At 41.2% G+C, this 22,471-nt stretch overlaps 1 protein-coding gene across 2 annotated transcripts in view; it reads left to right on the top strand.

Annotated features, from left to right (window-relative positions):
• DCTD (dCMP deaminase) overlaps positions 1-18,822 on the top strand; it is a 57,257-nt gene extending 38,435 nt beyond the window's left edge. For both annotated transcript variants that reach the window (XM_035326052.1, XM_035326053.1), the window contains 4 exons: positions 520-655; positions 10,001-10,117; positions 11,637-11,733; positions 17,481-18,822. In XM_035326052.1, the coding sequence (XP_035181943.1) occupies positions 520-655; positions 10,001-10,117; positions 11,637-11,733; positions 17,481-17,559 (429 nt within the window). In that variant the 3' untranslated portion in view covers positions 17,560-18,822. The remainder of the gene's footprint in view (positions 1-519; positions 656-10,000; positions 10,118-11,636; positions 11,734-17,480) is intronic.
• The last annotated feature ends 3,649 nt before the right edge of the window (positions 18,823-22,471 follow it).

The raw sequence follows: 22,471 nt of genomic DNA, 5'->3' as shown, positions 1-22,471 counted from the left end.
AAGTCATAAAGGGTGGCAGTTAAATGGTCTGGTATTTTGGTGCTTTTTTGCATAAACAAGCCACAGAGGTTTGTGAGCTTATCTCTAGGTCATCACTACCACATTTTAATTTATCTTCCATCCGTTTTCTTCAGCTCCTGCTGCTAGTTTGGGGAGCTAAACTACAAGAAAACTTACACTTAGTAGAGTTAGTTCTGTGCTGGTCCTGCTCCCTGAACTTGTTTCACTTTATAGCCAGACAAGGAATGGTGCTGGCAGACTTATTTGGGGACTGCATAACCAGAGGGTAGTGGGCTTGCATCTGCCCTGATTTAATTTAAAGCTCTGCCAGTTAGGTACAATTGTGGCCTTGCTTTTCGTAGCCTTGTCCTGCTCAAGACAGTGCGACTTAATACAGGGTAAAGCTTGTATCTCTTAAATTACATTTGTAGGACTGGCTTTCCAGGTTCAGATTTTATTGTGCTTGTTGATACATTATTTTTCATGCTGTTGATACTATGTAGGTCTTATTTTATCTAGGTTGGTGCCTGCATTGTAAATTCAGAAAACAAGATTGTTGGAATTGGATACAATGGGATGCCAAATGGCTGCAGCGATGATGTACTACCTTGGACGAGAACAGCAGCACATAGACTAGACACAAAATATCCTTATGGTAAGGCATCTTGTGGTTGACAAATCAAGCTTTTGATGTCTGTATATGTGAAAGTTCATTTGGTAAAACGTCAGTCAGTTTTTCTTCCACTCATCCAACTTTGTTAATGTGCACGTGTGATATGTCAGGATAAAAATCACAGCTGTGAAAGTAAATGAAAAGTCTTCATGAAAGACTGAATTCCTCATGAAATATATTCATGAATGGTTAGCTGGTTTGGATTATGTAATGAAAACTTGTAAATAGAATGCAGCTCATCAGCACACAGTCGCAGCTTATGCAAATGATTGCTGTTTCAGTGTGTTTGTCTCCACGGAAATTACTGAGAGCATGTATATGCAAAACAAATAATTGCGTCTAAAGTAGCGGTATTAAAATTGTAAACTCTAGTGCCTGTTGGAAATTCCAGTGTTCAGATGTTCATGGCATAGGCAATGCATATTATGAAAGAGTTGAATTTTGTTTGTCTTGAAGTATATCATCACATTCTGTCATTCCATGCCTCTATCTTATGTGGTATGCAGTAGATCTGCCCTGCTACAGGTAAAGTGACTTGCATTGTTCATTTCAACCTATGATTTGGTTCACATTTACTAAATTGAGAGAATGAATGAAGAGCAACGACCGTTTCATGGTAAATATAGGTGAGTGCTGTTTCAGATCCTGTCTATGCCTTGACGGCAGGCTTAGCTTGGCCTTCTGCAAGCCTGCTTTGAAGGGTCCTCTGTGAATATCAGTGGCACAAGGCTGTACAGTTGCCCCTCTGGACCACAAACTTGCAGGAACCAGAGAAGATAACTCAGTGGACTGCTTCAGGTTTCACTCCATGAGGACTGCCCCTTGGTCATGGAAATGGTATTGGGAGCTGCCTTGTAGCATTTGGTAGCTTATGTTGGGGAGGAGCTGTGGTTAGGACTGATAAGGAAGGAGGGAGCGCATTCTCTTCCATCCCCCTTCATCTTTCTGCTTTCACACCATCTCCTGCTGAACCTCTGTGGGATGAGACCAATGGAGCAGGAAAAATGGGTATTAGGAGCTCCTTCGTGCTGTGCTGCATCATAGTCTGTCCTGGGCTCAGGAGTGGAAGGGGGAAGAGTCACAAAGCTGAACAAGAGCCCCGAGAAGCTCTCCCTTTCCTCCTGCATTGCTGCAGGGAAATGAGCACCAGAATCTGGCTTTTGGAAAGATACTGACTCCTCCAGTATTTATCTCTGTCTAATTTCTTTTTTATTATTTTTATAACTTCTAAAAATTGATCTGATACAGAAATTAGACTTGTGCTAATTTTGAAATTCTCTGTTTCATCCAAAGCTCTCTCTAAACGCTGACATTACATGTTCCAGTTTCCTGTAGCATTGAAGTGAAAGATCATATGCAGTGGTTCAGCTCAATCAGTTTTGTATTTGAGTTCTTACAACTCTGGTACTTGTCCTTATTCAGTTTACCAATTTGCTATAAAACCTTTAAGATTAACTCTTAAACTTGATCCAGTTTCATATTATTTTGCATAAGAGATGCATTGCTGATAGTAGGGCCAGCTCCTGCCAAATTTTAACATCTGCTCTAAGGTACAGCAGCAGTGGTTTTACATACAATGAAGGTCCCATAACAGTACCGCGTGGTATGACTGCTCTTTATTTATAGGGTGTGGAAACAAGCATTAGCCCATTGATTAAATACAAAGTACTGAAAACAGAATATTGATTTTGGTTGAGTCGTAATGCTTGCTGTTAGGTCTCAGTTGTGAGCTAACATCAGTGTGGGTGGTCTTTGGGATGTAAGCACGTTCCAGGAGAGATGCAGAAACAGGGCACTCTAATATAAAGTTGATCAACTTATACTAAAAAATTGTATGGATTTGTGGGGAATTTTAGCAGGAGATAACCTGAGAATTTTTTTTAGTTAACACTGACTCCAAAAGATGTAGAATGTTTTAGCAAGTAAAAACCTCGTAACACGTGATGTTTAAAAAATGCACTAACCAATCTAAGAGCCTGGAGAGCTGATTTCCTTTCTAGGAATTGGTCTAACTAGCACCCTTCCCCCCAAAGAATCTTAGTCTTCACCTCATTAAAAAAAATCACAACTTTGTAACGTAAAATGTCTGCTGTGATGAATAAATGACCTATTTTGTAATTCACAGATCATTTAAACTCTAGCAGTTTCTTATTAATCTTGATAGCACAGTTGACAGACCAGACAAGTATATATAAAAAAAAAATCTTCTGCTTTAAAAAATTCTGGTAGATGCAAAGAGACACATAGAATCGCTGCTAAAATCTCATTAAACTGTCATGTTTTCCTTTCTGCTTTTACTAATCATCACAGCGTTTGTGTAAATTGAACTTTTTATCCTTGACTTTTCCTGACTAGGTTGTTCGCAGACGATACAGTCTTACTGTGTGCTCCATTAGCTTATCATGGGAATGCTGGCACTGTATTCACTACAGCTGCAGTGTAACTTATTGGGTAAAGCTGATGACAATTGTGCATGTACCACCACAGTAACCTGGAAGATGTCTTCTAGAGCTATTTTATGCATCTGCACCGCTACAGGAAAGGACTGGGGTTGGATCTAAGTGCTGACCTCCTTCCTGGTTTTGTGTACCCTATTAGTTTAGGCATAAACACCAAGTAACTTTTTCACAGGGTGTTTTGGACCACCCTGACTGGCTTTCTGCAGAACAAAGCCTGGGTGTTTCTCTGCAAATGGCTCACTCAGAGGCTGCTCCAGAAGCCAGGGTGGAAGAAAGGCTGTAAGAAAACTCTCATCCTGTATGGGCCTATCATGCAAAGCCTGCTGAGATGGTATGCTTAACCTTCCTCCCTCCCTCAGGCCGTACTGGGGGATATGCAACACATACTCTGTTTCATGCTGTGAAAATACCACTGGTGGGCTGCAAAAAAGCCATCTCATTTCTTGATGCACTTTGAACATACAAAATATGTGTGTGTTGCCATGGGACTCTGGAGATGTGGAGCCGCGAGGAAACCCAGGGCCAAGTGCTAGGTAGTGCTGCTGGAGCCCTGAGAAAGAGGAGCAGGAGCCAGTCTGTGCCAGTTGGCCTCGGGGCCAAGGGTCAGTGCCTGGCCCTGTCTGTGTTTAGTAGCACAGACACAGCAGGGGTTTGGGCCCAGAGGCTATCTGTGCAGAAGTGTGTTAGATGATCCTATAATAAATTTATTGAGCTCCAGCAGAACAGATGGGTACATTGACCCCACAGCTCTGATCATTTTCATTGTTTCATGGCTAGAAAGCTTCCTGTTTCCATGCTAGGTTTATTTATCTTTAGTTTATACATTCTTGTGTATGCCAGCATTGTTCTTTTAGCTTTTCTTACTCCGTGCCATCAATGCTGCTTCTTCCTTTCTCCTTTCCCCTGTGCACTTACTGATAACAGTAATCTTTTAAACTTTTATTTTTTTAAGGCAAAACAAGTCCTATCACTCTTAAGTTTTACTGCATCTTGAAACCTGTTGGCTTGAAATTCCCTAGTGTCTTAGTTTTCTGTGTCTGCTGCGCTATACGGTACGTTGTACACATCTAACCTGCACCGTGAAGTATGGCTTCTGTTCAGCTCAGTGTTAAGAAACAGGTTATGCTTGATTTAAGAAAAAAAAATAATGAATTTACTCATACCTACGTGTAATCTGAGTTGCTACTGAAAGAAAGCATGAAAATGTGGGAGGTAGTGCTCACTTTACCTTAGAGAATGCAGATGTTTGCATTCGTACAATACGGGAATCCTGATGTGGATCACCTGTACCAGTATTTCACATTCCTTGTGAGAGTTTTGAAACTGATTAGAACTTTTCTTTCGAGCTGCGGAATATATTTGAACAGTTAAGTAGTATGGCCTTGTTATGTCAGAAAGTAGTTAGTGTTTTGCAGAATGCCATCTTTCACAGCACAAAATCAGGCTTTTGTTGCTTTGTGGGAACTGGTTCTTTCCAGGCTGCCAGTCAGTGACAGGAATGGGGATGTTTCTGTGCACACGAGAGAAATAGAAGCCTAGTTTTGGATACCTACTTTACTAAGATGTTATTAAAAGCTCTTCCTAAAGCTTTGTGTTCAATACAGTGTGTAGAACCTTCTTAATAATTAGACAAAATTCTGGCTTTCAGTGTCAAAGTAAGTGCCCTCTATTACTGTTAGACGAATGCAAGGATTTGATGATGCACAGTTTCCTCTCACTGATCATTTAAAGTACTGTGTTTTTCTCCTATTAACGTAAGTCTTCCCACTAATGCTAGTTGCTGTGCTCCTGTTATGCCCTCTGTCTCCACTGTAATCTAAGAACATCTATTTGACAACCAGTCTCTAATTAAGAGAGTTTTAAATTAAAATGACTGGCAAATATAGAAACCTCTAAGCAATAGAGAAAATATTCAGTAAATATGCTTACAAATATTTATACAGGTTCAGATATGATAAAATATGTGCTGTGGCAAAAAGTATACTCTAATTGAAAAGTACCTGCTGTGTAAAATGAAACAAACTGTTAGCAACATTTTGTCGTGTTAGGATTATGAGCTTTTCGTCATTTTTTAAAGAGCTGAATACTTGAAGATATTCAGGCAAATGTTACTTCTGTAGAAGCTGTTATTTTGACAGCACAAAACTTGATAAGGCACTATGAAGAAGTGTGATGCTCACTCTCCAACTGGCAGTGCAAAGCTGAAGCTTCAGCTGGAAGCAGGATCTGTAGGAGACAGTCTCCACCTACAGCCACTCTCTCTCTTGTCCTGCATGGATTTCTTTCTGACTTCGGTGTCACACACCAAATCTCTAGAAAGCTTGGAAATTTGGAAACGCTGAAAGAAATTTCTCTTGTTCTAATTCTCCCTGAAGAGACGGCCCTGAGATTTGAACAGACGTGGAGCAGTGTGGGAGGAACTGGAAAATGGGTTGGATTGGCTTAGTGTTTCTGAGGTTCTGAGTGGGGCTTCCCTGGCCTGCCCTGGCAGATTTTATGTCATGCTTGTAGATGGGCTGAGTAGGCCCCAGCCTCACTGCCCCGTTCGCCCTTTTCACAGAAGAAATGAGTGAGGTGGGGCTGTTCCCTTTTCCTGACTGCAGTCTGAAGAGGCTGACTCCAATGAAATCTGATCATGTTATCCTTGCCTTCCTGCCCTGACCCCAGCAACAGCCCTTCCTCCAACACACAGAGGAAGAAGGGCTGAGAGCAGCATCAGCCCTACATCAGTGTCCTGCCTTCTGCTAATGTACTCACCTGCACCCATCCCCATGCTTTCACAAAGGGTTAAAAAAAAAAACTTGTCATGATTCTCCAAATTCCTGATCCATTGACCACTGTCCACAAGGGATGGCACTCTAGACCCCATGCTTTTCAGTAATACCTCAGTCTCTTCTGTGGTCCTTGCTGTATCGGGTCCAGTGAGTAGAGGGTAACAGTAGAGGTGGAGCTTGGACAAAGACTGAGTGGATGAGGGGCAAGAACGGGAAAAGGTGCAGATTTTACCAAAGGACTGAGAACAAGTGGGCCAAATTACAGAACTCCTTTTATTTATTTCTGTGCCAGCTTTATGTTTCAGAACACCTTGCTAGTACCATATATCTGTATCAAGAACCTGTAGTATTTTTCAAATTAGTTAACGTGGCAGTATAATAAGTAGGTCAAAACTTGTTGCATGACAATCTGTATGCATTTAATTGTATTCCCTTTGAACAACATAACCCCATATTTAGTACACGACTTCTCCAAATTCCTAGTCTGTTTCTGTTAGTAATTAATCACATCAGGTCACTCCCTGGAGGCCTTCTTTTTGATTTCTTTTAAAAAGGTGACATGTTATGGTGGTCCCTTCAGGTCTTCATCAGGCATGTAAGTCTTTTAATGAAACTAATAAGCATTTTGAATAATCATATGGTTCCTATAAAATAATTTATCAGACCACTCTTAGAAGGTGGGAAGAGTAGTTCTGACACTGCCAGAACATGTTCATGGTAAGTGTTTAATTACTGAAAAGTGACCATTAGTAGGGTTATTAGGGGTCGCCTATTTACAGGTGGGTTTCAGGATGAGTGCTATCTCACATATGCAACACGAAGCAATATGCAATCAGAAAAGATAGAAACACAGTATTAATTAATACTAGCAGTAACGAAGCAGTCATTCCTCTGCTTTTTTTACTTCCTTTCACGAACACTGCAGCAGGTGGTGGGAATGTCACAGGACACACTAACTTCTCGTTGCGTGGTTATTTCTCTGGCTAATGAAGTCTTTGGAGAATACTTTTCAAGTCACTTTTCCAACTTAGAAACCAATGTTGCAGATCTAGTGTAACATTAACTATATGTGAATAATAAAGAAAAAATAACCCAAAACACTACTGACACTGGGGGCCCACAGGGGGACACAGGTATTGTAAAAACTCTTAGTTCTACCAGTCTGTTTAAATAAACAGCTTTCAGAGTTCTGAATGCTGTGCACCTGTGAAAGGTTACTGTAAGTTAGCCTCTCAATGTCTGAGAGAGAACAGTATGTTACTAATCCTAGTTGGAGCTCTTAACAGGCTAGAAAACTTTGTAAACCCTAAATGTGGTACTTATTATACCTAGAGATTTTGGACTCCTGGATTTGATTTCCGTTCCCTTCAGTAATGCTCTATACGAAGTTTCGCAGGTCTGTCAGATAGTTGGTTACCCATAGAAATTTCTTATCTATAAATGGGTCAAGAGTCAATGCCTGTCTGCCAGAGAGAGGGAAAACGAGAAAGAAGAGATGAAGAGCAATGGCATAAAACCTGAAAATATTTGTCTGATGCCTGTACCTTCTTATGGCCCATCTAACATAACACCTCGTACCAGAGGGGCCAGTAGCAGATGTCTAGGGAAATGTATAAAACAAAGACACATAAAATGACAGTACCCCAGAATAATAATCTTCCAAGTTCCAACTACTGAGACAGGATTGTTTTGTATTTAATAGCCCAGTAAACTGGAAAAAAAAAGGATGACTTTTTGTATCAATGTAAATCTTTAGTCCCCTACTATTTTGTGCAGTAAGGGATATTTAGTTGAGCAACAGTGTGCATGCAAAGCCCACTTCCTTTTGTTTTTGAAACTAAATCCTGCCACTTTTGTTAGAGACCCTGCTACTTCTTGTCTTCGAATAATTAGTTTCTACTTCTTCTTTGTTATCATTTGTCTGTCCGTGTCCCACAACTCTAGAGAGTTGTCGTTGTACTTGACTTCAGATTGTATTAGCATGATCAGGAGGCATTTTTTTTTCCTCCCTTACTCCAGCTGATTATCTTTTACAAGTTATTTTTGGCCTGAAATTGATTTTGTTTAGGAGATTTGTTGAAAATTTGCAGAATTCTGCAGTTTCTCAAAGGCTCTATCTCATCAGTGCAGTAAGGAAGCTTGTTGTAGTACTAATAATGAAATGTGTCTGGTTTTATGGCTGAAGATTTCTGAGTTTTAGTGAAAGAAAAATATTTACTGAAGGAATTAGTTTTTTTTTTTTGACTTCTGTGAGCCTTTGAAAACATTCCCTTATCCTTCTTTCTGGAGGCCTTCGAGACTGGTGCCTGGGACGTAAGTATGTTGTTCAAAGAAACTTAAAAGTGATGGTTCTGACGTGCCAACACAACCTGGTTCCAGCTGCTGAAATTATGGCGCTCTGTTTTTCCCTCAATCTTCTGTAGCCCCAGATAAATAATTCTGTGGCTGTTTCATGTGAAGGTAAGATTGCTGCAACTCAGTAATATATTTTGAGTTAAAAGTATTTTAAGTTGCATTTAAAATTGTATATCTTACATACTTAATGGTACATGTTTAAAATTGTGTGAGCTGATTACAGTAGTAATAGAAACAATAGTAATAGAAACCTCTTTTTTTTGTTGTTCATTTCCCATTTTTTATGTTAGTTTCTGGCTTTACTGTTTGAGAAGGTATGTGGGCAGCATAATCATGGCAATTCTGGGGACTGCTTGTAGAAGTTGATGCTCAGCTTTCTTGAGCAAGTGTTTGGTCCTTTGTGACTTGCCTACAAGGAAAAGTTTGTGTGCTGTAAGTTAGGCTGTAAATTTCTAGTGCATTAGCTGCTACATAGGAAATTCCTTATAGACCCTTAGCACATACGGAAAACATTTCCATCTAGTTCTTGCATGTTGAAAGTGCAACACTCAGTTATTCTTTGTGCACTGAGATCATTCACACATGAGGTCAGTACATAGTAGCAATTCTACTGTGAACTTGGGCCCTTACCTTTGCCTGTTTTAATTTTCCCATATATGCAAGGGAGAGGAAGACTTTTTAATCTGTTTTTCAAAATAAAAAGAGGAAGAAAAACGCTTAATGTTGTCTGCAAATGCAGGTCTCTAGATGAGCTCAAACCCACGCTTCACTTCAGCACCTGTTTATGAATTAAGTCAGGGTACCAGACAGTTTCTTAGTAGATAGGTGTATGAATTATGCAACTTGCTGTCATCCCTAGGTGTAAACAGGAGGTTCTAGCAGACATCCTCTTTCCTAATGTTTTTTTCAGAGGTTCACGGTGGATGACAAACTGAGCTTTTTTCACCTTTGTTTGAGGCACATTAGGTAATGTACTGATGTGTACAGCATAAAAACCTGAACCCTAAGTTGCAACCTGTCCAGAAAGAGCTATTGTGTTATGGTGGAATAAGGCAGGGTTATCTGTCACTACCTGGGCTATCTCAAATCCATGGAGAAATAGAGGACTTTGTTTTCTTGCTTGGGAAGTCTGGCACCTTTTAATGAGCAGTAAACTCGCTTTAATATTAAAGCTGGGACGTTTTTATGGTTGAGTGTGTCTTGTGTATTCTTGGGGTGAGAGAATCATGCAGCAGCGCTGAGCAGTTCTGGGACCCAGAGGACAGAGCTGCTCAGTTTTACTTCATGATTCTCCTGCCTTTAAGAGCACACAGTGCGCTCCTATAACCATAAGAATGTTCCTATCTGTGCATGTAAACACATAAATGAGCTGTTTTATACTGGCAATTAGATACTCTAGAGAGTTATGAAGCTGTGAGATATTGCTTCACTTAGGGTGGTTGCAACTACTTGGCCCACAGCCTAAGGCTTTGTTGCCTGCTATAGGTGTTAGCAAATGGCAATGCTAATGTGCTTAATGATATCATTACTAATCGGCAGCCTGGTCAGAACAATTGACCTTCATTGATCTTGGTATTTCTCCTTTTATTTCTTCCTCTGCCCTTTATGACAAGCTGTGCAAGCTATTTGCCTTGGAAAGGATGTAAGCAGTTATATTGTAACACTTTAATTTTAGTTTGACTGATTTATTTTAATGAACAGTATTATGAATTGTGTTGTGTTGTTTTTTTTTTAATCAGTATGCCATGCTGAATTGAATGCCATCATGAACAAAAACTCAGCTGATGTGAAAGGCTGCAGCATGTATGTTGCCTTATTTCCATGTAATGAATGTGCAAAGCTCATCATCCAGGCAGGTAAGGAGTAGTGCCAGCTTGATTTGTCAGGGTTGCAGAGCTGCCGTCTCGTTGGTATCTTATCACAGATGTATTTGATGTTAAATTGCTGCTGTTAGATCTAAATTAATTGCACTGTCAACTTCATAAGATGCTACTTGTGGGGTTTTTTTGCATCTGAATGGTGCCAAATTTTTCCAGTGCTAATTGCATCTTCTGTGATTCTATGCGTGCTTCTAATTTAGGTTTGTAACTTCTTAGACCAGGAGCTGCCAGAGAACAACACAGGCTTTGCATATAATTACTGTCAATTTTACTGTGCTCTGACACATTGAATAGAGTAGGGCAGAAAGAAATAAACTTCTGCATGACAAAAGGTCTGTTGGGAGTATATACATGAAATTTTAATTTGAATGTGATGCATAGTAGATATTTGAAGATTTTAAAATATCTTTGCGCATAAATGTCATAAGACTTCCATGATCCTATTTAATTATGTCTTTCATTACAATTGTTATAAATCTGTGCCACTGTAGCAAGTGTGCTGGCCTAAATGTGTCGCCTTTTTCAGATTAGGCATATCTGCAATAGGCTTCGGTTCCATAAAAATCTCTGCTTAAGGCAGCATATATTTTGCAGCCTTAGCATGGATTGCTATTCTGGGGAGTTCCTCTTGCCACTAATGGCCATTGGAATCTAGGAAGAAAGCACAAGCAGCAAAATGAGTACTTCTTTATTTTGGTCAGTAAGGCTTGAACTGAAGAGGGATGAAGGCAGAAGACAATCATATTCTATATGCTACAATTCTCTTATTTGCAGAATAAAAATCAAATGGTTTTCAAAGTAGATTTGCTGCTTGTTCTCAGTATAGTCAGTCACTCATCCTTTTCCTTATGCAGCTAGGTCAGCAGAAAAATAGCAGTGTATTGATATTTATGGTATCTGCTAATACAGTCAGAACACATTTGTGACTTCTCTTGGGTCAGCCTTTACGCTTTTCCTCTAAGTGGGGCACAAATCGTTAATTTAGGCATAGATCATTCAACCATTTGAGACAATATGTGTTTATAAGGATTTGAACCTGGGATTGAAAGTTATTTGTAAAATGGAAAACAAAAGAAAAAACTATGCATTTGGAAGGGGAAAGACATTTGGGGTTAAGTTCTTTGTGAGGAATTTCATCCATATTAGAGAAGTAAAAAGGCAAGTTTTCCATAACTTTTTGCAAAAATACTTATTTTCTAGTCCATTTCTATTACGGGTTTGCTGGCAACTTTTTGGTTCTGGTTTTCTGTGGTAAACTTAGGTGAAAGTGGAGAAAATATTTTCTAACATTTTTAAGAGAACTGTTTTCCTTACCTACCCTTCTATTCAAGTGCAACCTGTAATATTTGGGGAAGCAGAGATGTACCAGAGAGGTCTAAAGTATGTGGATGAGTGCTGTCTTTTCTAATTTTGTGCACCAATTCTAGTATGTCATTACTTTTTTTTTTTCTTTCAATGTAATCCTAACCTTTTTTTTTCTGTATGACATTTCTAGGCATAAAGGAAATCATTTTTATGTCTGACAAGTATCACGACACTACTGAAATGACAGCAGCACGGCGGATGTTTGATTTAGCTGGTATTGTATACAGGCAAGAGAACTTTCAATTAACTTTATTTTTATTTTGGAAAGGAAGAAAATGGTGCGTGAAAGAGACTAACTTTAGGGCAATTGTTTTTTTCTTTGCATTGTGCAACGTTTTCTTCTCTGATAGCCATGCTCTGTATGCCTCCAAAAGGTACTGGGTTGATGGACTGTTGCACCATTGTTTTTCCCTAGAGTATGGTTGAAGCTCAGTTTCATAATGTTAGTATGAGAAAATGGTCCACTTGGAGTATTCCTTTTCATTCCTGGACTTTTCTTTTGAGACTGCCAGTGAAATTGTGAATGTGATGGTTCATTTGTTACATTGTGCTCAGAGTCATCACTGACCCTGCTTTGAACAGGAGGTTTGATAAGATGACCTCCAAATTCCCTTACAACATGAATTATCCTATGAGTCGGACTGAAATGACCGATTTATTTTGTATGGATTATGTGATACTTATTGAAATCTTATCTTCACATTGCAGTAAATTTAGGCAGGTATCAAACCAGCCAAACCTATATAATTATTCGTGTCTATAGTTGTCCAGTCTTCTTTGATCAGCTTTTCCTGTGATAAAAGTGTAAACCGTGGAATATTTTCCTTAAAGTAAAGAAAATTTGAAAAATGTTTGAAGACTAGGATTTGTAAAGATGCTAGCAGAGATACCTAAAGACAATCAGGGTCAGGATTCAAGGGAGGGCAGGGACAGGTGACATTATAGTGGGGGTCTGCTACAGCCCACCAGACCAGGAAGACCAAGTGGAGGAGGCCTTCTATACACAGATAGGAGCAGCCTTGTATTCACAAGCTCTGGTCCTCATCGGAGGCTTCAGCCACCCTGATACCTTGTTGGAGGGCCAGCAAAGCAGGGCCTTCTCCCAGGAGAAGGCTGAGATATTCAATGACTATTTTGCCTTAGTCTTCACTGGCAAGAGCTCTAGCCACACCACCCAAGTCACAGAAGGCAAAGGCAGAGACTGGAATAATGAAGAACAGCCCACTGTAGGAGAAGATCAGGTTCAAGACCTCCTAAAGAACCTGAAGGTGCACAAGTCCATGGGACCTGATGAGATGTCCCTGAGGGAACTGGTGGATGAAGTTGCTACACCACTATCCATCATATTTGAGAAGTCATGGCAGTCTGGTGAAGTTCTCACTGACTGGAAAAGGGGAAACATAACTCTCATTTTTGAAAGGGGAGACCCAGGGAACTACAGGCCAGTCAGTCTCACCTCTGTGCCTGGCAAAATCATGGAAGAGACCCTCTTGGAAACTATGCTAAGCCACGTGGAAAATAAGGAGGTGATTGCTGACAGCCAGCAGGGCTTCAGTAAGGGCAGATTGTGCCTGACAAATTTGGTGGGATACAGCATTGGTGGATAAGGGAACAGCAACTGACAGCTACCTGGACTTTTGCAAGGCATTTGACGCTGTCCTACATGATATCCTCATCTCTAAATCGGAAAGACATGGATGCCCCAGGTTGCCAGGCCCATTTCTGCAGCTGGCAGGCTTTCTCTTCTGGCCAGCTTTTAGGAGACTTTTGCTGTCAGCTTTTTTCCCAGTCGGGCCAGGTCACCTTTGTGGCTTCTCCCACTCCCAACGCTTTCCCATTCCCATGATGACTTCTCATCCCCCAAACAACTTCTCACCCCCAAGTCTCACTCGGGGACCTGCCACCCGCAGCCGCTCCCCATCAGGAGCAGACATCCCCAAACCAATTGGTGGTGCAAGCAGCAGGAGAGGGCTGCATTCAGCCCCCCTGCCCCCTGACCGATGCAGGAATAAGTGCAGGCAGAGGTTTTGCAGGGTGGAACAGTCATAATTTATTCCTGGGGTAACTGTGGCTGCCACCCCCAGCCCATCCCCAGGTGAGGCCCAGCCGCCTGCTCAGGCGGGGGGGCCGGCCTGGTGGCCCGCTTGGTCCCCGGCCCCCGGCTGCTCCTGCCGGACCCTTTGCAGCCAGGCCGCGTCCCCGGTGTTGGTGTCCTGCGGGGACGGTGGCAGTCTGCGCCCAGCCTGCCCCGCGTGCCAGGAGAAGCTCCTGACAAGGCGTCATTCAGTGGAGGGGCTGCGCTCCCTGCGCCTGGGCGAGACGCTGCGGGAGCGGTAGCTGGAGGGGCTCCTCTGCCGCTGCTGCTGCCGATGTCCCAGCCGCGCGTTGCGCTGCATGCGTCTGCGAGGTCGCCGGGCCAGGCGCACAATCACGATGATGGGCCCACGGCACAGCGGGCAGGTGTCTCTATCGGCAGCCCAGCGATGGACGCACTCCAGGCAGAAGGTGTGCCTGCAGGGGTTGATGCGAGCAGCATTGGACAACTGGCCCAGGCAGATGGGGCATGTCTCATCCCCAGGGACCTCCTCTGGCTCTTCCTGCTATGGCCGCCGGCTCATGGTGCCTGTGACCGCTGCGACATGAAGATATTTGTCCTCTGGGGGAGGCTGCCCTGCTGCCAGGCACACTGCTAACAGCAGGCTGCGGTCTTCAGCACCTCCCTTGCCTCACGGTTTGCCGGTAGGACCTCAATGCCTCAAGTGCCACCGGTAGAATTACTGCAGATAGAAGCAGGAAGAAAAGATTCTAGCAGCAACCAGACATCAGCTTTCTAGGTTCAACCCAGTTGTCTAGAGTATTGTAATGTAGCTGTCAACATTCTGTATATGGATTGCAAACATTGCTATTAGAATGGCAAATATGCTTATGATAGGTTATACTTGGCAAGACTATGAGGTACTTAGATGTCTATAGATTTGAGAACATTACCAAAGGGCTTTGATGGCTTGGGTGCAACAAGAATGGCTTCGTTTGTGCCTCTTGCAACACCTCGGCCTCTCTCTCTCCTTCCAGCCGTAGATCCTTGAGCTCTCGAGTCCCACAAGCTGGACTGGAGGCAGGTGCCACGCTCAGGGCATTTATGGCCAGCCACCTTTTGTGAGGCCATCGGGTGACATCATAAGGGTCTCCAGGTGCCCCGATGGCAGCGCTGACAGAGGTCACCCAACCATCGTGAGACAATGCTGTTGTAAGAATGGCGCCCAAAGTAGAGCTTAAAACAACTAACTTAGCTGCACTTGTAAAAGATCAAAACTGCTGAAGCAGTTAGACAGTGACCAAGCATGTGCAAAACGGAGAGAAGTACAAGATGAAGAAAAGTATGAGCCTTCATCAGAAAGCCCCCAAAGTGGTTACACAGGCACAGAGGTTATTGTGTCTGTGATAGGAGGAGGGTTTGACCTCAGTGCCAGGGAAGCTCATGGAGCAGATTATCTTGAGTGTCATCACGCAGCACTTGCAGGGCAAGCAGGCAATCAGGCCCAGCCAGCATGGGTTTATGAAAGGCAGGTCCTGCTTGAGGAACCTGATCCCCTTCTATAACAAAGTGACGCACTCGGTGGATGAGGGAAAGACTGTGGATGTGGTCTACCTTGACTTCAGTAAGGCTTTTGACACTGTTTCCCACAGCATTCTCCTCAAGAAACTGGCTGCTCTTGGCTTGGACTGGTGTAGGCTTCGTTGGGAACAGGGGAGGTTTAGGTTGGATCTTAGGAAGAACATTTTTACTGAAAGTGTTGTTAGGCATTGGGATAGGCTGCCCAGGGAAGTGGTTCAGTCACCATCCCTGGAGGTCTTTAAAGGATGTTTAGATGTAGAGCTTAGCGATACGGTTCAGTGGAAGATTTGTTAGTGTTAGGTCAGAGGTTGGACTCGGTGATCTTGAAGGTCTCTTACAACCTAGATGATTCTGTGATGGATGGACCACTCCATGGATAAGGAGTTGGCTGGAGGGTCGCACTCAAAGAGTTGTGGTCAACGGCATGCTGTCCAGGTGGAAACCAGTGATGAGTGGTGTCGGGACAGGCACTGTTTAACATCTTTGTTGGTAACATGTACAGTGGGATTGAGTGCACCCTCAGCAAGTTTGCCAACACCACCAAGCTGTATGGTGTTGTTGACACACTGGAGGGAAGGGAAGCCATCCAGAGGGACCTGGGCAGGCCTGAGAGGTGGGCCTGTGCAAACCTCATGAGGTTCAACAAAGCCAAGTGCAAGGTCCTGCATCTAGGTTGGGGGGCAATCCCAAGCACAAACACAGGCTGGATGGAGAAAAGCAGCCCTGAGGAGAAGGTCTTGAGTGTGTTTGTTTATGAGAAGCTCAACATGACCCAGGAAAGCTGGGGAGGGACTCTTTTTCAGGGAGTGTAGTGATAGGACAAGGGATAATGGCTTTAAACTGAAAGAGGGGAGATTTTAGATTTAGGTATAAGGAAGAAATTCTTAACTCTGGGGTTGGTGAGGCACTGGCACAGGTTGCCCAGAGAAGCTGTGGATGCCCCATCCCTGGAGGTGCTCAAGGCCAGGCTGGATGGGGCTTTGAGCAACCTGGTCTGGTGGGAAGTGTCCCTGCCCATGGCAGGGGATTGGAACTTAGATGGGCTTTAAGGTCCCTCCCAACCCAAACCGTTCTATGATCTGTTTAACAGCCAGTTTCATAGCAATAGCATGCTGTGGGTGAGGGTAATTCTGCAGTCAGGGAGGCTTTGCAGCTCTAAAAAGTTTTACAATATTAATACAAAGGCTTTGAAAAATTTGCAAACATAACAATTCTGACAGATAAAATTTTAGGATGAAAGGTACCTACTGGGCTAAGAAACATCCATGAAAAAATACAGCAGTACTTGAAATTCAGTTTTAGTCCTTCAGTGTATTTTGTGTCTACTAAGACTGTTTGACTAAGAAGCATAAATCATTCTCTTGCAAGTCAAATCTTGTAACTTCTCCAGGGTGAGAAGTGTTTCTTGTATTTCGGACTGCTATTCTGGACAAAGCGTGTTGTAGTCCTTCAGAGATTCTGTGGTCAGCAGCATGAGCTTTTCTATGTTGATTGTTCTTCATTCTTGTATTGATTATTAAGGATGTAGGTGGTACTTAATGAATCTCTTGAACTGAATTGCAGAGCTTAATTAGGCACTAAATCCACACTATTTGCATAATCCTTTGTTTACTGGTAGACTGTAAAATATATGCTCAGTCCCCAAATACCTTACTTACTAATTGCTGTAGCAGATGCTCTAATGATAATAAAAGGAAACATTTTGTGTCTGTATTAATTTTATAGTTCTAAAGTTACAATTTTAAAATGATTCCCTCTTAACTAGTTTGTTTTTACCCCAGTACAATATGTATCGTGATCTATTCCCCTAGCACAAAAAATATTAAAATATACTGAGGCAAATGTATCGAAGTTCTTAGAAAACTTGGTGAGGGAAAAAAAAGTGATCAAAACATTCATCAAGATATATTTCAAATATTTTATATACACACATGCATATATATATATATGTGTGTACAGTATATGGAAATATTTACATGTATGCATACATACACATTTACCTATACATCTTTATGTGTAAAGTATTTGAAATATAAATATATATGAACAAAAATCCCAGCCCTGGTAACATGATGCCACCACCTGCAGCTAAGTTGTTAGAAGTCCTTTGACTCCTGGGTAATTTATGAACTCCAATAGCTGAAGAATGTACAGGCTAACCCACTCCATGTGTCTTTTTTGTCTTAGTCTTTCTTGTCCAGGTTTCTCGCAGTCTGTTGCACTGTAATTGGCTCCCACAGAGATGAAAACTATGTGAATCCAAGGAGGATTTTTTCTTTCAAAAATTTAGCTGGAGCTAAAGCAAGCAAAATGTTTTAACTACTCAGTAACTAATATCTGTATTTTTCTTTATTTTAGGGAATTCAAGCCAAAATGTAACAAGATCATCATCGACTTTGATTCAATTAACAGCAGACCAAGTCAAAAGCTTCTGTGAATTAAGTCTCATTAAATCTCCAGAAGACTGTGATTATCCTTTTCTAAAAAGCTGCTAATGCCTTTCATCTTGAAGTTACTTGCAACTTTTTAATGATTTCTATAGCTAAAGTAGACTTCTAAGAAATGTAAGGCATAAAATGTTCCCCTTACTTCATCTTGTCACGTGGAATCTAAATCTACTTAAAAAATTTTAATGGCTTTATCAAATCTGCTTTAAAAGTCTAGAGACATGTAGTTAAGACAATATAATGTATGTAAAGAAAACTGTTCTGATTCTTGCTGTATTCATCACCACATGCTCTGATAGGCTGTCAGCATTCATTTAGACTCAGTTTAACAGTAGTTCTTATTGTAACTAGGGGTACATTGGAATATGCTAACATATGTTGATCTCTCTATTGGGTATGTGGGTCTAAATAATTGATTCTAATAGGTAACAAAAAATGTTATCCATGCAAATACTAATCTTCCAACTAGCATAACACTAGTATTTTAAAAGGCTATACAGATTAAAGAATGTGTGATCTTCTACATGCATTATCCAACAATTGGAATATTGATTTTTCTTTTAATTGTTATCTAACAATGTTATATTTGAGGAGAGGTGAGAGAGGAAGTTGTTCTGAGAATGGTCCTTGCTGGAGCAAGCTTCAGAGCCCTTTCAATTCCTTATTTTTCCCAAGACTCTAGAAATGTGAGGGTTAGAGGGAGTAAGTCATTTGTCTCTTACCTTTGGGACTCTTATTTGGAGTTGGTTTTCATGTATAGAAGGAAATTAGTTTATTGGTCTAAGTTGTTTCTAGACAATCCAACATAGTTCAATCTTAAAATTAACCTGTAAGGTAACTGAATCATTTTTTGTCCTTTGAGAGAAATTGGAGATATTCAAGCCGTATCCACATCTGTGCCAAAAGAGGTAATTACGGTGTTAGCTTGTTTCCCAGTGCTGGCGTAGTACCTTCATTTTCATAAATGTTGCCTAAAATAATGTCCTTTTTAATTTTATCTTGAGATCTGGGAATAGATTTGAGTTCCTTTTCTCTAATTTGATTTTTTAAAATTAAATATGCCTAATGGCTTTGTTTAGATAACATTGTTGTTGGTGGGTTGTTTTTTTGTTTTACCTTTTTTTTTTTTTTTTTAAATGTGGTTATACTTCATTGAGCTTTTATTTTCTCTGTAAAAGCTTTGTTTCATATTTTGGGACATTATGTAATTTGGCTTCATACCAGTATTATTAAAGTCTTATTAAAATCCACTACGTTGAAGTAGACTCATTATTATAATATTAAACCATGTGCTTGGCTCCAGAGTGCTGCTGGTTTCGCAATCATATGCAAAGCATATTTTGTGCATTTGTGATACTACATAAAGGGTAATGTTCACGAACCATTTGGCTACTAAAGGGAACATTGTAATGTATTATAAAATGTGTCCGTTTATAAAGTAATTTCTGACTTTTTTTTCTTACAACTGTTTTCCACCTCAGAATTGGTCTATGGCTTACTGCCAGAAGAAGAAATTTGCACATATGTGGAGGGGGAGGGTGAAACCTGAAAAATTACTTTAATAAAATGTCACTAAAACAGCTTATGCACATCTTTTTCTTTGGCCTAAATTAATAAGTAGAAGCATTTTAAGTTACAGTGTTCTGACAATGGGACAGAGGGGAGAAAAGCAGAATTTTGTTTTTGGCAGCAAAACTGCTGTTTTCCTCATAGATAATTGCTAATCCTTTAGACTTATAAGATGTATGCATTGTGATTCAGGTTAATTTAAGCTTTTTTTTTTTTCTGTAAGGCCTTGGATAACAGGAATGTATAGTGTATATAAGTCAAAAGGTTTTTGAACCAAAGTTCAAATGTTTTTAGGAACACAATGCACTAATTTTTATAACTCCCCCTTCCCCCCCCCAAGACTTCTCTGTTTGTGTAACAAAACAGCAGCACTGGAGAGTATGATAGGATTATAGATTTCTTCCAGTTGTTGTTTTTGATCTATTAAAAGCCATGTTTATAACCTTTCAGAGTAATTTTCTGTTGATCCAGGCTAGCAAGTAGGTACTTTGATTTGCAGAGCAACTTGATAAGAGATGGGAAAAAGCACATACACTCTTGAGATAATATATGCTTAGCCTGAGCTTAATGTCTTAGAAAAATCTTGAAGATGCTTTGACCGTTACTGTTTGTGTGCATGCCTAGAAATGTTTCTGACTTTTATTATTATAATTTTTTAATAGTTTAGGAGATAGTGCTTTGCCTTCCAAATAAAGAATAACCATGTCAGTTACCAAAGGAAACAATGAAAACTTGTTAAACATAAACTATGTGTCATCTCCTGAAGCTTACGTTGAGGATGCATAGAACCATTTAGGCTGGCAAGACATCTAGAGGTCATTTAGGTCTACTGTTGATGAAATCATGGTTGGCAGGTAAGTGAGATCCAGTTGCTCAGGCCTTGTCCAGTTGAGTTTTGCAAATCTCCAAGAATGGAGATTCTGCAGCCTTTCTGGTCAGCCATTCCAGAACTTGCTCCACCCTCACTAGGTTTCATTTTACTTCAGTCAGAATTTCCACTGCTACAGTTTGTCTGTTGCCTCTCATCTGTTCCCTGTAGGTGTCTGAAAAACAAAATCTGGCTGTCATCTTTGTTACCACTTACTAGGTATCTGAAGTTAGCAGCTGGGTTCCCCTCATTTTTAACCTTTTCTTCTCCAAGCTGAACAAATGCTACTTTCATTCTTTCTCATGCATTACATGCTCAACTCCCTCACCATCTTAGTATCCCTCTACTGACTATCTGGGGAGCCCAAAGATGACATTACTCCAGATGTGGTTTTAAAAACGTTGAACAGAGGAGCACAAAAAGTAACCCTGTTAATCCTCTGGCTGCATGCTTCTGAGTAGAGCCTGGTACATAGTTAGCCTTCTCTGCTGTGAGGGGTCTTCATCTTCTTTTCTACCTCAGTCCTTATCTACCAAGGAGCCCTCCATCCAGTGTGTGCCCAGCCAGTCCTGTAATGTGAAGTTCTGTCCCTGGTGCAGGACTTTGCATTTGCCTTGTTGCAATCCGTCATGTTTCCATCAACCAACCCTTTCCTCCAGTCATTACTGTTGGCACAGCTGGGCTTTGAACTACCAACCGCACTACTCTTTGGGCCCCATGTCTCACCAGCATGAAGCTTCGCAGGGCCCATCATGTCTACTGACACCGCACCCATGGTAAACCACCTCCACAGCCTACCAGGGGACGGGCAGGTGACTAGGATGAAGTTTCTTTAGGGGACTCCTTAAAAAACTGCAGGAAGCTGAAAGGGGACTGGGGAGCATTTTGATAGTTACTTCAGCAGCATTAATTGGAGGAAGAAATCACATTCAAATAAATGCTGAGATCCTATTGAGTTCAATATAACTCCACCATAAAGGTTGAATTTAAATCCTGCCATCTAGATTTTCCTTCTAAATATTATTCTATTCCACAATCAGAGAACCTAAGGAACCAGCAATCTTATTTACATAAATTTCATTTAAGAAAGGGTGGTTTCATATGCTCTCATTTTCTATGAGGGTATAATCTTCATCTCTGAAACTTTGATCACTGACTGAACACTTTACTGCTTTGTGTATGAGGAATATTTTCACAAACACAACAAAAAGTATGCTGTGACCAGTATAATCATTCTGATTTCCAAAATAGCCTGCTATAGCATTGGCAATAAAAGCTCTTCTGGGGTATCACTCAGACTGAAAGCTCCGTGCATACAACTGCAGAAGCTGCAGCAATTAATCAGCTACTGAAATGAATCTTGGAGGGATTTTATCCTGTTGAGAGCAAGCAAATAAACAAGAATTCTGACTTGCTGCTCTCCGCTTTTCTCTCTGATGTTGGGTGATGGGAGACTTGATGCAAGTGAAGTGGGACAAAGCACAGAGGCTCCACTTGATTGCCCTGAAGCAGCAATTACGCAGGGCTTGGTCTCACCCAGGTGTCTGGGCTGATTTTACGAGGTGAGGCTGTGGGGAGCAGCTGTGCCGCAGGGAGTCTCGAAGCTGCTATCGAGTGGCGAGAAACTTGTGAAGAAGCAGAGAGCAGTACTCTAGCAATCCAAAGGGGTTGGCTTCAGGTTTTACTACTCTGGGAGCACTTAAGAATGAAGTTCAGAAGTGACCACAGCTGAAGGGCTGCTTATTTGCAGCTGTTGCTTCTCAGTTTTAGGTAAGAAAAGGGCCTATGTAATACATGTCTGAAAGTGTGAGGAACCAACTCTTTTTCTCTGCAGTGGGGCTGGCTCAAAGGGTTTGCTCCACTGAAGCCGTTTTTAGTAGATTTCTCTCTCCCTTTCCTTTAAAATCTAATGCAAAACTCTCTGTGACTTGAGAACAGAGGAGTAAAACTTGTTTCAAGTGCATAGTCTGCATCTCCTCCATGTTCTCAGCCTCAGGAACTACTGAAAGGTGCACAATGGAAAAGCATTTAACAGACCGACTGTTTAAGAAACCCTGTATGAAAACTTTAAGTCCATGTTCCTTTCCTTTCCTTTTGCACTTAACTCACCTGTTTACTTTCTCTGGCTTAAAGGAAATGAGGAGGAAAAAAAAAAAAAAAAAAAAAAAAAAAAAAAAAAAAAAAAAGCACTTGTGACTTGTCTCTGCCTCATTCAAAAAACAAACAAATAAACAACCAATGTCTTCCTGGCATTTACAGCATTGTTAAACAACAGTGAAAGCATTAATGAAGCATGTGGTTAATCAAACTGTGGCGAAGAGTGCAGCATTTGATTTCCCCTGGAGCAGGAGCGCAGCAGCTGGCTTCCCAACGCTCTCATCTCCAGGAGCAGTGGGATGGCATTGTCCAAACCCTTCCAATGTGCCATGACCATGGCTTTGAAGCGAGTCCCCCCAGAGCAGGCC

The sequence above is a fragment of the Oxyura jamaicensis genome, chromosome 4 (assembly GCF_011077185.1).
Source record: "Oxyura jamaicensis isolate SHBP4307 breed ruddy duck chromosome 4, BPBGC_Ojam_1.0, whole genome shotgun sequence".
NCBI lineage: Eukaryota > Metazoa > Chordata > Aves > Anseriformes > Anatidae > Oxyura > Oxyura jamaicensis.
The sequence above is the reverse complement of the archived record's forward strand: the minus strand, read 5'-3'. Positions and strand labels throughout refer to the sequence as shown.